At 49.0% G+C, this 12,956-nt stretch overlaps 3 protein-coding genes across 5 annotated transcripts; 1 reads left to right on the top strand and 2 right to left on the bottom strand.

The window, feature by feature from the left end:
- Positions 1 to 247: 247 nt before the first annotated feature.
- On the bottom strand, positions 248 to 5,548 carry abhd12 (abhydrolase domain containing 12, lysophospholipase). Its single transcript, XM_077494952.1, has 14 exons — positions 5,378 to 5,548; positions 4,415 to 4,574; positions 3,530 to 3,651; positions 3,356 to 3,461; positions 3,158 to 3,277; positions 3,043 to 3,073; positions 2,929 to 2,974; positions 2,697 to 2,826; positions 2,554 to 2,591; positions 2,201 to 2,280; positions 2,032 to 2,114; positions 1,368 to 1,446; positions 1,158 to 1,285; positions 248 to 460 (listed from the first exon to the last, which is right to left on the bottom strand). Exons 2-14 carry the CDS (start codon positions 4,570 to 4,572, stop codon positions 424 to 426), a joined length of 1,158 nt encoding a protein of 385 aa, XP_077351078.1. The 5' UTR covers positions 4,573 to 4,574; positions 5,378 to 5,548; the 3' UTR covers positions 248 to 423.
- gins1 (GINS complex subunit 1 (Psf1 homolog)) lies at positions 4,209 to 7,707 on the top strand. 2 transcript variants are annotated; one of them, XM_077494955.1, is made up of 7 exons: positions 4,209 to 5,569; positions 5,658 to 5,733; positions 6,084 to 6,148; positions 6,210 to 6,308; positions 7,046 to 7,325; positions 7,384 to 7,458; positions 7,532 to 7,707. In XM_077494955.1, the coding sequence occupies exons 2-7, from the start codon at positions 5,659 to 5,661 to the stop codon at positions 7,598 to 7,600; spliced, it is 663 nt and encodes a 220-aa protein (XP_077351081.1). In that variant the 5' UTR covers positions 4,209 to 5,569; position 5,658; the 3' UTR covers positions 7,601 to 7,707. The 2 variants fall into 2 exon arrangements, with proteins under 2 accessions (XP_077351081.1, XP_077351082.1); XM_077494956.1 differs by having other exon boundaries at positions 4,240 to 5,733; positions 7,046 to 7,136; positions 7,209 to 7,325; positions 7,532 to 7,702.
- A 374-nt stretch (positions 7,708 to 8,081) lies between these two features.
- Positions 8,082 to 11,513, bottom strand: LOC144001027 (polycomb group RING finger protein 5-B-like). 2 transcript variants are annotated; one of them, XM_077494953.1, is made up of 9 exons: positions 11,303 to 11,513; positions 10,366 to 10,711; positions 10,194 to 10,290; positions 9,890 to 9,945; positions 9,761 to 9,820; positions 9,518 to 9,657; positions 9,340 to 9,438; positions 9,154 to 9,243; positions 8,082 to 8,308 (listed from the first exon to the last, which is right to left on the bottom strand). In XM_077494953.1, exons 2-9 carry the CDS (start codon positions 10,484 to 10,486, stop codon positions 8,261 to 8,263), a joined length of 711 nt encoding a protein of 236 aa, XP_077351079.1. In that variant the 5' UTR covers positions 10,487 to 10,711; positions 11,303 to 11,513; the 3' UTR covers positions 8,082 to 8,260. The 2 variants fall into 2 exon arrangements, with proteins under 2 accessions (XP_077351079.1, XP_077351080.1); XM_077494954.1 differs by having other exon boundaries at positions 10,366 to 10,714.
- Between the last annotated feature and the right edge of the window lie 1,443 nt (positions 11,514 to 12,956).

The raw sequence follows: 12,956 nt of genomic DNA on the forward strand, positions 1-12,956 counted from the left end.
GTGGCCGTAAAGTTGTGGCGGGAATCCCAAAGCGCCGCCATCAAGTCGAAGTGGGAGGAGTCCAGACTTTTTGACCTGCGGGAAGGAAAGAGAGAAGAAAGTAACCCCCAAAAGAATCCACTCCAGCACATTTCATTCCAATTCAATCATTTGACTTGCTGAAAACGTGAGCAGGCCAAAAAGAAGCAAACAAGATGTTGCAACAAGTGCATTGTTCAAGCCGTTTGGATTGAAAACCAACAAACTGTTTTGTTTTGTTTTTTTATTGGGCATTCAAAAAGTGCAACACTCGCGAGAAGAGACGTCATCGCAATCAAACGTGTCATCGTCATCGTCATCATCCGCCTGTTTGACGGGATGTTGGGAACAGTGCAACAACAAAACAGTGGAAGGAGACTGTTGGAGGTAGGTAGAGGGGCGGGGTCACTCTCTGCTGGGAGGAGGCGTGGCCAGGAAATCCCTGCAAGACCAAAATAAAACAATCATCACAACTTCATTTGGTTCATTTTGTTTTAATATATTTATTACACATGATAATTATTTTTTTTTTCTAATTGTAATTAAATCAATTCCCACGTAGCAAAAATTGCACTTCTGACACCTTTCACCTCCTTCAATGTCACTGCACCAAAGTTACTTCAAGTTAACGAAAACTAACCAAAAAAAACAATTCTGTTGATGAAATCAAATCAAAACGAAAACGCTTTTTATAAAACAACAACTAACTGAAACTACATTTTCTGTTTAAAAAACAAGCAAAATGTCCTTTGTTTTCGTCTTTGGCAATGAATTGACTGCATGAGCCTTTTGGGGATGATTTGAGATGTCATTTGAGGACGTTTGAAAGTGTGTCACAGAAGTGATGTCATCTCGCGCCAGCCAATCGAAAAGGAGCGTCACATGACATGCTGTTTTTTCAAATATTGTGCACAAGTAATACACATTAAAAAAAAAAAAAACTCAAACTAATACTGAAACTAACTACAACAAAACTAAAACGAAGCATTTATGAAACAAATAAAAGGAATTCAAACGAACTCTATTAAACAAAAAAAAAAAAACGAAATCAAAATGAACCGAAATGAAGAATTCCAAAACTGGAACTGCACATTGGGAGGAAGTGGTCGGTCGGTCGGTCGGTCGGTCGGTTTCGGTACCTGAGGATGTGCGGCAGACGGGGGCTGCTGTAGATGAGCTTGTGCCTGTAGGCCAGCGAGGACGGGAAGGCCACAAACTGCACTTTGTGGCCGCTCAGGCTGCGCGAGCTGGCCGCCGCCTCGTACAGCTGAGGACGCACGTCGGATACGAGAGGGACGGTTGGATGCGGGGACGGTTGGATGCGGGATGCCGGCCTGCAACCCACCTACCTTCTTGCCCAGGCGGAACGGAACCACGTGGTCGTCCTCGGCGTGGAGAATCAACACGGGGCAGCTGATGTGATTCACGCTGAAGAAAAAACAAAACAAAAGCCACACGTGAGCTCGGCTGCACTCCCTCTCGCGTCCACTAGATGTCGCAATGACAAGGAAGAGGTCTTGAGCACGGTCCGGATTGAAGCCAATTTGTCAACTAATCGGAAAACTAAACTAAAAATGGGATGAAGTTGATGACCTAGTAGGGACATAACCATACAATATTATCACGATACGATAATTAGCACGATATTGTGAGGAGGCTGGCAACATTTAAAAAAGGTCACACAATGTTGAAAAAAAAATAAGCTCATACTAAAAAAAAAAAAAAAAAAAAAATCACAATATTGTGCTTTTGTACAAAAGGGTAATGCAAATAAACATAGAAGGGCTAAAACATCCCCAATGAAAATTAACTTGCACCAAAAAAACTAGGCACAAAAGGGCGCTAGAACTGCACAAATGGAAATCAACCTGACTTTTTAAGCAGATGTGCTGCTTTGAAATATTGACGATATTATTGCACAAGTGTGACTCAAAGTGGACTAAAAGTGAGACTACATTTCAAAATGGCGGCCAAAAGGAACACAACTTGCGGCAAAGGTCAAAGTTGACTGACTTGTCGTCGTTGGCGAAGCGGATGTCGTTGGCGGTGATGGCGTCCAAGAAGAACCAATCAAAGCCGGGCAGGTACCTGTACACCTGCCGACGACAAGCAGGCGGACGACGTGAGCGCCTGATGGCGAGTTGGCGCACGCGGAGGCGGCCGTCGGCCACGTCGGCGTTACCGTGGCGAAGGGGTGGCTCCTGGCCTCCTCGCGGATGTTGGTGAACGGACTCTCCAGGATCAGCGCGTCCGGGGGGCTTCCTGCAAACGCAACAACAAAACGGCATCGCGGGCCACCGGATGTGTGGGGGGGGTCGTCATGGCAACGCCAGTCTCAGCGAAACCGACGGCAGCAATACTCGTCATGAGCGCGCACACAATCGCCACCATGAGCATGTTTACAAACTTTAAGACACGACAATCGAGGAATTTCCACAAAAAAAAACAACAATTGATGAAATGCAAAAACGTCAAATTAAACTTAAGCTGGCAACTTGACCGGCTCACATGTGACTTGGTGTGTGCGTGCGTTACCTGCGTCGCACAGCCGCCTGGCCAGGTTGGTGGCGACGCTGAAACACAAAAAAAAAACTTGAGCGGTGAGGAGGAGGGGGCGGGGCCAGGGGGCGGGGCCAGGCGCGTTGCCAAACCCAGCGCATGGTTTTGGTTTTTTTTACCCCGTTCCCAGCGAATGGCCCCAGATGTACACTTGACGAGGGCCCCGCCTCTCCTTCAGCCAGCCGTACACCAGCAGCGCGTCCGCCGTCATCCCGCCCTCCGACGGCCAACCGTCCGAGTCGCCCCAACCTGGGAGGGGGGGAAAAAAACAAAAAAAAACACATATACATATGAAAGGCCCCAGCTTTCAAAATAAGAAATCCCGAAATCAATCAATCGATCAAAGCTCACCTCGGTAGTCGAAGGCCAGCACGTGATAGCCTGACGAGCTGAGGACCTGAAAGAAGACAGGCTCATCCATCAACCCGTGGAAATCCGATCCTGGCCGGATGACGGCCGCCTTACCTTGTACAGCTCCACTCTGTGGTCGCCACCCCTGCGCACGCACGCAAACAAAACAGTCATCGGGTCTTAGCATGGCACACAAACATGAACGTGTGTGTGCGTGTGCGTGTGAAACCTGGTCCCTGTGTTTCCATGGAGATAGAGGATGGCTGGGTGGGCGGAGCTCAGCGTCGATTCAAACCATTCTTGACTTTTGCCTTCGGCTTCTCTCCACATTTCTGCGGGAACCGTGTGCCTGACACACGCGCGCGCGCACATCAACACACACGCCAAACGCGACCTCATCACGCAATGTGCGTGCGCACGCGCTTACCACACTCCGATGTTGAACTTCTCTTGCGGCTGCAGGTAAAAGTTGAACGTGTGGTTGAGGCCGACGTCCGAAGGTCGTTTGAGGTCAAGGAAGAAGGGGAACCTCACTGGGGGTGACGGAGGCGTGTCGTGACCCGGCTTGACCCCGACCAGGCAAAGCGGCCGTCCGACTTACCGAAGTTGAGGAAGACCAACTTGGCCTGGATGGACGGGCACATCTTGACCACGAAGGGCACGCACACGTACACCAGCAGCAGCCAGCGGGCCGCGCGGCGCGCCGTGGACATGGCGCCGCCCCTGCCGGGGAAGGGAAGACGAGAAAAAAGAAGGTCAAAGGTCATGTCGACGGCGGGTGAAACAAGTGCGGCGGGCTTGAGGACACGAAAGTCGCCGATCGCAATCGCAAATTGTCGAGAACGCGTCCGTGCAAGCCGTTGAAGTCGCAGGGCGGCCATCTTGCTCCTCCCACCTCGCCAGCAACAAATGCGACATCTGCAGCTCGGAGGCACTTAGCTGAAGGCTGGGGCAGGGTCACTCTATTTTCTGAAGTTGAAAATAAGAATGAATCATAATAAGGAACAAGTGGACGCTATGTGCTGCTTTGAAGAAGCTTTTTCTTTTGCCGCTGTTCCTTCCATCCCAATATGAGATTTGCCAGAGGCATCTTTTGTTCAATTAGGTCGATTTCGCCTTTTCTTGTTTTAATTATGGCTTTTTTTTTTTACTTGGTCTGAGGAAATCATATTTTCATAATATTTTGAGATGGGATATTTGGCTGAAAATGCATCTGCAAGTCGGTCCGACCTGCTGAGCCGACAAGCAAGCAAACCAGTCCGACCGGCACGCAGTCGGAAATGTTTCACACACACCAGCAGCCCCTCGGAGTCATCTCAGTCTTATGAATATGATCATGAAAGTACTTCTCCTTCCTACGCGACCTTTACAAAAGCATCTTTGTTGCGCAACTTGAAGATGAAACAGCGAAGCAAGCAAGCAAGCAAGCAGGCAAGCATCCGCCTGTGGCGCGGCTCGGTGGCGATGCGGGTGGCGAGGAAGCAACCTGCGTGAAGCGGCGAGGGTCCGACTGGTCCGACTCCTCATGTCGGCGTCGGCGTCGGCGTGCGTCGAATCTGCCGCGGCCCGCGATGTTTCCTCGAGCGCGTCGTCGTCTTCGCGCTCTTCTTGCTCGACGGTCGTCGACGTTCTCCGCTTCCGCATGCCTGCAAAGGGAGCATCAGACGCTGACGGCTGACGGCTGACGGCTGACGGACGCCGGAGCGTCTCGGCCGGGCGGGCGACGGAATTCCGGGCGGCCGGCCGACGACGAAGTCCCGAGTGAGGAGCGGATGAGACGACAACCAATCGCGGCAGCCGATTCGCACCGCGTGACCCCGCCACCGCGCTGCGTTCACGTCTCCGGGGAAACGTGGGGAAAAAAAACAAACGGCAAGAAGAGAGGCCTTCAGGGCCATCTCGTTCGTGGGAACGCCTTTACCAGCGCACGTTCCAATTTGACAATTGATTCGTATAAATTGGAAGACTCGCCGAAATCATTCAAATAAATCATCAAAATGTGTTTACTGTCAGACTCTTTTTACTGCAATGGATGTCAGCTTGTCAGGTGTAACCGAACCTTCGAACCTTCATGATTATTTGACGAGCCCACATCAACAACAACCTCGTCACGCCAGCTGACGCTCTCAAATGGAAGCAAAACTGTTCAAGTCGCAGCACGTCGACTCGGAATTAATCGCGCCTTGATGAGACGTCAGTCAATCGATGCCAGTGCTCAAGTTGACTTTTCTGATAGTTGCAAAAGCAAGTGTAGAATGAAACGCAATCGACGCGCTTCTTGTTAGCATCTTGTTAGCATGGAAGCTAAATCCCTTGAAGTTGAAAGAAGGCAAATGAAGGAAAAGCCGCTGCGATGCTAACAGTCGTACGTTTTAACGTCTTTTCTTGAACGTGTGCCGCCTTTCATCGGTCGCATGTGTTGGGATGTCGGACGCGTTCAAGTACTCACCCGAGTTTACGAAAGTGTCCAATTGAAATTGCTCAGCAGCATCCTGATTTCCCGGATGACGTCCGGAGGAGAATCCCTCCCGCAAGATGCAGCGAACAAACCGATGACAAACTAGTTTGTCCCAAAGCGGCCGCCACCGCCGCGTCACGTGACACTACCGCCCGGAAGTCCTCGTTTCGGCGCCAGCGTCAAGTGGGCGTCCAACGCGCCTTCCTTTTTCTTTTCCTTTTCCTTTTTCTCTTTCTTCATTCTTGTCTCGTCTTTTTGTTGTGCTCGTCAGGATGTTCTGCGAGAAAGCCGTCGAGCTGATTCGCGAGCTTCAACGGACGAACGACGGCCAACTTCCCGCCTTCAACGTGAGAAAACAAAACAAAACCGCTCGCGCTTTTTCTTGCCTGTCGACGGCCACTTGAATGAACAGCATGTGACAGACCATCGTTTGTCACCTTGTAAGATGACGTCACCGCCGACAAATGCGTCCTCGTGTGCTGCGGGAGCGCGTTATTACTTATGACAAATATTGTGATTTCGAAATGGGGACATTTTCATCCGTTCGGGATTTTGTCTTCATTGCCTGGAAAATGGAGTCAGTTGAGCACATTTTAATCAGGGAGCATCCATACAAATGCTGTTTCTTTATTTGCGCGTGTGCACGTATTGGAGTCAATGACGTCACGGCCGGCTCACTGTGACTGTGTGCGTGCAGGAGGACGGCGTGCGGCAGGTGCTGCAGGAGATGGAGGCGCTTTACGAGCACAACCAGACGGACGTGTGCGTCTCCTCGGGCGGCTGACTGCTGTGACCGCCCGGCGTGACACTTTTTGCGTTTCAGGAACGAGACCAAAAGCGACGGGAGAGGCGACTTGCTTCCCTCCATCCGATTGCGTCACTGCTGCCTGCTGAGGAACCAACGCTGCGTCGCCGCTTACCTGTAAGCGAACCTGCGTCACCACGAACGCGTCAAACTTTGGTTTGTTCACGTGACTCGCCTTTCTCTTCCGGAGTGGCGGTGACCCCCAGTCTCCGAAAATGGTTCAATTCTCCAAAAACTCTTTCAATCTCTGAAAACATTTCAATTAGCGTTTCAATTCTCTGAAAACCGTTCAAGTGTAAATGAAACCTGAACAGTCTTCACTAGTTCTTGACTGCAACAAATTGGTTGACGTTTGGGTTCATCTTTTAAACGTGTCTTCAGATTGTTCAGCATACCAACTGTATATTTTTTGTCTTTTTTTCTTTTTTTTATTGTCCCATTTCTGTCATCTGCCATGAAAAGCCGGTGGGTCATCTTTCAAAATCTGCTTTTACTTTGGAAAACAATGCTGAACATACATAAAAAATGAATATAAAAAATAGATCCAAAAAATGAATATAAATGGAAACAAAAAGAAGAAATAAATAAATGCATTTGTATTTAATTTTTGACTTATATATTTGTTATATCCATTTTTATTTTCACTTTTTGTCATTTATTTATTTGTTGAATTTGTATTTTTGCAGTTTTGGTCCTCCATAAACAAGTGGATACATTTGGAAGGCAAAATGGATCTGATCAATCAGTGGAATGATCACTTTTGGATAGCAGCGGCTATGAGATGAATGTCGTTTTTTCAACGTTTGGCACCCAAAATGTGAAAAGTGTTTGAGCAGGTGGTGTGTTGCTCTCAGGTACGACCGTCTGCTGAGGATCCGAGCTGTGCGCTGGGAATACGGCAGCGTGCTTCCCGCCAACGTGCGCTTCCACATGAGCGCCGAGGAGGTCGGTCGGCTGGCCGCGCTCGGATCGACCGGCCGGCCGCCATCTTGGCTAACTTGTCGCCGTCGCGCGCAGGTGCAGTGGTTCGCGCGCTACAAAAAGTCTCTGGCGTCCTTCATGCGCTCGCTGGGCGCAGGCGGCGGACTGGACGTCACGCAGGACATGAAAGCGCCCAAGAGTCTTTACGTCCAGGTTAGCAATCTTGCACGTTAGCCGCACGTCAGCTCTTGGCGCTCACCTGTCTCGCCAGGTGAGGTGCGTGAAGGACCACGGCGAGCTGGAGATGGACGACGGGACGCTCGTCCTCCTCAAGAAGAACAGTCAGGTGGGTTTTGTTTTTGTTTTCATTCTGTGAACAACAGGAAGTGAAAGTCACATGACGCCGCACACGTCCGCAGCACTTCCTGCCGCGCTGGACGTGCGAGCACCTGATTCGTCAAGGCGTCCTGGAGCACGTCGTCTCCTGAATCCACGTTTGGCCGGCCGGTGGGGGCGTCGACCAGCAAAGACATTTGACGTGCACGTTTTGGCCAAGCGTCACATTAAACGAGCAAAAAAAAAACTCATCTGGACTTTTTCTTCCGCCCGCTGTGATGTCACATGATTAGTAGGGATGAGAATTTTTGACTGTCTCGCAATTTGATCCAGAATCAGAATCGGTTTTTGATTCCGAATGATTTGATTCATTTTTTAGGTGAGCAATATAATTATCATTGTAGAGGTTGTCTCCGGCCACTAGGGGTCACTGCGGGATTATGTTTGACACTGACGAGTGTATTTCTTCAGTCATGATCGACTCCAGCCAGAGTCAGACTCGCTCATGCTGGTGTTTTTCATATTTTAAGACCTCTGGCATTTGTTATGACGGGAACAGCTGTGACGTCACAGAATGTCGGAAGTGGCGTCCATTTACTGACGACATCACAAAGTCACGTGACCAATCCGAGCAACAGTAAAAACATTTAATAAGTTGACGTTTGAGGCACATCCATGTACGTACACACGTCTTTTCATATATTATTCGTATTCTCTCTATGTAGCATAAAAACTCTTCCACTGTTTACACTCTACAAAAATAACTTCATTACACCCTGTAAAAATCACGTGACAGTGTGTGCGCGCGCGTGTCATCCGAAGTCGATGCGCGGCCGGTACTCCAGGACCATGGGATACGTCTGGAGAGGGAAAAAAAAAAAAAAATGGTATGATAAATTATCTTACATGACATCATGAAAAATGACTGATAACAGAAGGGATATAGGACATCATAAACAAACAGGAGTTGTTAGGACACATGACATCATAGAGGTCATAAATCATGCCAATAAAATACAGATCATAAATCATAACATACATCATAAAAGATGAAATCGTAAAACATGACATCAAATATATTGGGACTTTAAAGGGACTTATTGAGCCATTTTTTAGCAGTAAAAAGTTCATATTTTGCCTTTAATTGAACATGCTAACTTCATTATTTTTCATGTCCAATTAATACCTTTTTAAAAAGTATTTTTTTCTACTTGCTGCTGACTGATGACATCACCTGTGCTGAGGAAGTAGGTGCCGACCAATCATGGCTCAGTTTACTGACCAAACCCAGAAAACAGGTGAGCCATGACTGGTCGTTACCTACTTCCTCAGCGCAGGTGATGTCATCATCGGGCGACAGCAAGTACGAAAATAACTTTTCAAAGGTATTCATTGTATATGAAAAATAATGAAGTTACCACATTAATTATAGACAAAATATGAACTTTTCACTGCTGAAAATGGTTCAATGAGTCAAGTATCTCTTTAAAGATGAGACGTCACCAAATCTTTGACCCCGAATAACATGATTTCATCAAAACATGATGGCATCATAAAATATATGATGTCATATCTATCACATGATCAAAAATATGACAAAACATGCCATTAGAAATACGCCGCCATGAAATGCAATCTCAAAATCCATCATGAAAAGCGACGACGACTGTTTTTTGGACGGAAAGCGCGCCGGCGGCCATCTTACGTTGTCGGCGTGCAGCCTCCATCTTGTCATGTAGATGAATTCCATGGTGTGGTCTCGGCCCATGATCTCGCCGTTGCACAACACGTCCAGCTGTCGCGTACGCACGCACGGTCACATTGGCAGACCACAAACGCGTCGTTAGCTTGTTGAGCGTGAGCGGCTAACGCTAATGCTAATGCTAACAACCTCGTAGGAGCTGGGCAGCTTGAGTTTGAGGCTGAGAAACTTCTTGATGGTTCCCACCGTCACGCGACTTGAGCAGCGAATGAATTTCTTCATCAGATCCTGATCGACAAACGAAAAAACAACAAACACTCACGTATGCATTATTTGTCTGCAGTTGTGAAGATTCACGCGCGAGTACCGTGACGCTGGTCTCGTTGGCGTGGCTCGTGTTGCGCAGGCAGTCCAGGCAAATGGCGATCTGAGGGTCGCTCCGATGGTAGTCGTCATCGCCACCGGCGCAATTGTCGTCAGCAAGCCCCGCCCCCACCGTCTCATTCGCTGCAGACAAAGAGACAAACCTCAGCACTTTTTTGTCCAGCGCGCGCCGAGCGCTTAGCGTCGTCAGCGCGCGTCTCCAACGTCGTCGTCGTCGTCGTCTCACCCGGGAGGTTCTCGCCGCGCTGGTTCTGCCTCCAGAACGCCGACTCTCGCTCCTCCTCCTCTGGACAGCGACACAAAACGACGGCGGCTCAGTCGGTTCTCAACAACGCCGTCTCGTGTCGGCACTTACGCTCTCGGAGGCCCGGAACCAACTTGAAGATGATCTCCTCCAGGGTGTTGTCCAACCTGCCACACGGGAAGGAAGATGACATGAGAGTGAAAAGAAGGCAGGAAGTAAAAAGCAGGCGACAAGATGGGAAGCATGAGGAGAAAACAGGAAGTGACATCAAAAGGCAGGACGGAAGAAGGGGAGTTGAAACATGAAGTATGAAGAATAATGACAAGAAAAGGAAGCTTGGTGAGAAGAATGGAAAAGAAGACGAAAACTGCAAGGAAGTCAGATGAGAAGACAGGAAGTGTGTGGGCGGTCTGACCTGAGCATCTCCAGGGGGTTGGTCTCGTGGACCTGCTTGCCACATTTGGGACAGTCGTTGCTCTCCTCAAAGTGCTGCACGATGCAGCTCTTACAGACTGAGGACACAAACGTACACATGCTAAGCTACGCTACGCTACGCTAAGCTAGAGGAGTTAGTGCGAGCGCCTTACAGGTGTGCAGGCACTCGGTGACGGTGGTGGGCTTGATGAGGTAACCTCCGCAAAGGTAGCAGGTGATGAAATGGTTGAAGTCTCGCACGCGGTGCGTCCTCCCGCCGGCGGCGGCGGCCATGTCGCAAACGGGCTTTTCGTGAGCGCGCTAGTGAAGGTCAAAGGGCGTCTGGGTGAAGTCCTGCTCCATGTTAGCCGGGTCTCGATCACATCAAACGTTCTCGTGCGCCGCTGGCAAAATCTCCTCTGACCGACTCGTCGTCTCGTTGTCCTTCGTCAGCGTTCGCAAGTGGCATGGTCACTCCATGAGGGGGCGACCGCTCCTTCTTCTTCATCACACGACAAACTGCTTGCCAGCGCACCGCACGCACAAAACACACAAGATGAGTCAGTCGGCATCACAGTTTTTGCTTTAAGGAAGCAATGCAAAGCAGTGAAAGTACAAAAACACTTCAAGTATTTCTTGACGCAGTACTTTGTGGTTCTCAATTATCTACTTGTAAAGCACAGAATCAAGCAAGCAAAAACGGAAGGTACTTGTGGTAATAAACGCAAACATTGAGCGATTTCTCATTCCCACACTGACTCCGCCCCCAAAGTCTCAAACCGGAAGCGATCCACCTGCAGCGACGAGGATTTCAAAGACGTCACTGACTCGCGCGAGTAACACTCACCATCACCTACGTCATCGTGAGCGCGTGCGCGTGCGCGTGCTGACGTGTATCACGATAACGTCGACAGACACGCTACACGCGAGCACGGCACGGGCACGCGCGCGTACCCGCTGCTTCGACGACGACGACGACGACGGAAAAGTTGGCCAGTGTGACGTCACGAACGTTTTGGAACAACGCATCGAATCGAAGGTGACGGAGAAATTCAGTCCGGAAGCGACGAGAAGAAAGTAAAAAAAAAAAAAATGAAATAAATAATGTACCTCTCGGATGGTCAAGCTGGCTTCCTCTGCCTGCTTCCTGCTTCCTGCTTCGAAGAAGCGGATGCTCGCTTGCGTCCCTCCCGCCGTCCCCGCGCGCTGCCTGGGACACACAACGCGGAACTTGGAGGCTCCGCTCGACTCTCCTCGGCTGCACTCGGCCCAGCGGGTTGAACGGGTTGGCGGGCCGTGAGCCGTTGTGGGCGGGAAAAGCCACTGGGACGCGGAAGTTGATTGTGTAACACACGCATTGGTTTCCTTTAATTCCTTTATTTCTTTTTTTTTTTTAACCTCACACAGCCACACACTGAGCTCCTCAACCAGAATGACGTAGTGAATAAATAATTCTAAATGAAAATGTTTTGATTTGTTTATTTTCTTGATGCGCTCACAGCTCACGTGACAAGAATGTGGAAACGCACAGCACGCCCCTTTTACACTGCGTGCCTACTGCGATGCTAAGCTAGGAGGGGCAAAGGCTGCAGCGCACATCATTGATTTATATTCATAATATAAGTCCGTGGGCATGTGAGAACACCAAAACAAAAGGATGCTGGTACATTTGGGCTGCGCACAACGATGTGTGATTAAAAGATTTACTTTAGATTTTGTTTTTTAAATTTTTGATGAATCATCATTGTCCTAGTTAGCCATGCTTGTCAACATGTTAGCTCGTAGCTAATTGTATTAGCTGTGTTAGCAAATGTAAGTCATTTTTATTCAAATAAACAGTAGTGATGTACAGTAATAAACGCATGATATTATGTTAGCTGTGTAGAAAAATGTCATACAAGATCTGTTGTGGTGAACATGTCAATAAAAGACAGTATTAGCCATGTTTGTCATTGTCAAGTGAAAGTGGCGAGTCGTGTTGATATTTGGCGCGGACGTCGGCAGCTGTCGTGCTTTTGGTCACGCCGCGGCGCCTGCTCTTGTTTTCCGCCTCCATTTTTTCATCCTTCCTTTCTTGTCCTGACTGAGCTTGCCACATTTGGATCGACATCTATTTATAGACATGTATGCGTTGTATCATGCCATATGTATTTAGTAGCGCGCTACAAGATGGCGCTATCCCTCCCCGTCTTGAACCCGCTGGGAATCTGGAGCGTCTCCTTCACTTGTTTGCCCCTGTTGGAAGTGAAAAGCGATCGGGTTTCATTGGCCCTCTGGAGGCAGAACTTGACCATGTTCAAACCTTTCATATCATGCAATAATATGACCTTTTGATGGTGGACGAATGCAACTTTATTGTTGTTTGATTGCGACTCTTCTTCCTGACAAAAGGCATATATTGCAGTTTTTTTCTTTTCAAAAAAGAATGCTGATTGTTATGGGAATATTCGGTTCGCGTTTGGAAAAGGAAGGTAAACAAGTGACCCGAGGAAGGCGATGGCGGCCTCTGCTCACTTGAGGGGCGTGTCCGCATTCTTGGCCGACTTCCAGGTCGGATGAGCTCGTCAGCAGCTGCTGGCAACGGACGCTCACCACCGGACTCGGACCACGCCCACGCCCACGGACGCCACCGGGTCGCTTCCTTCACCATCCCAAAGTCAATCATGAAGCTCGTTCGCTTTTTCAACTACAACAGATCACAAGATAGACGACGGAGGAGTGAAAAGTGAATGGATGACCTTCGTCACCTCTCTGACCTCTTGCG

This window comes from Festucalex cinctus, chromosome 14 (assembly GCF_051991245.1).
Source record: "Festucalex cinctus isolate MCC-2025b chromosome 14, RoL_Fcin_1.0, whole genome shotgun sequence".
NCBI lineage: Eukaryota > Metazoa > Chordata > Actinopteri > Syngnathiformes > Syngnathidae > Festucalex > Festucalex cinctus.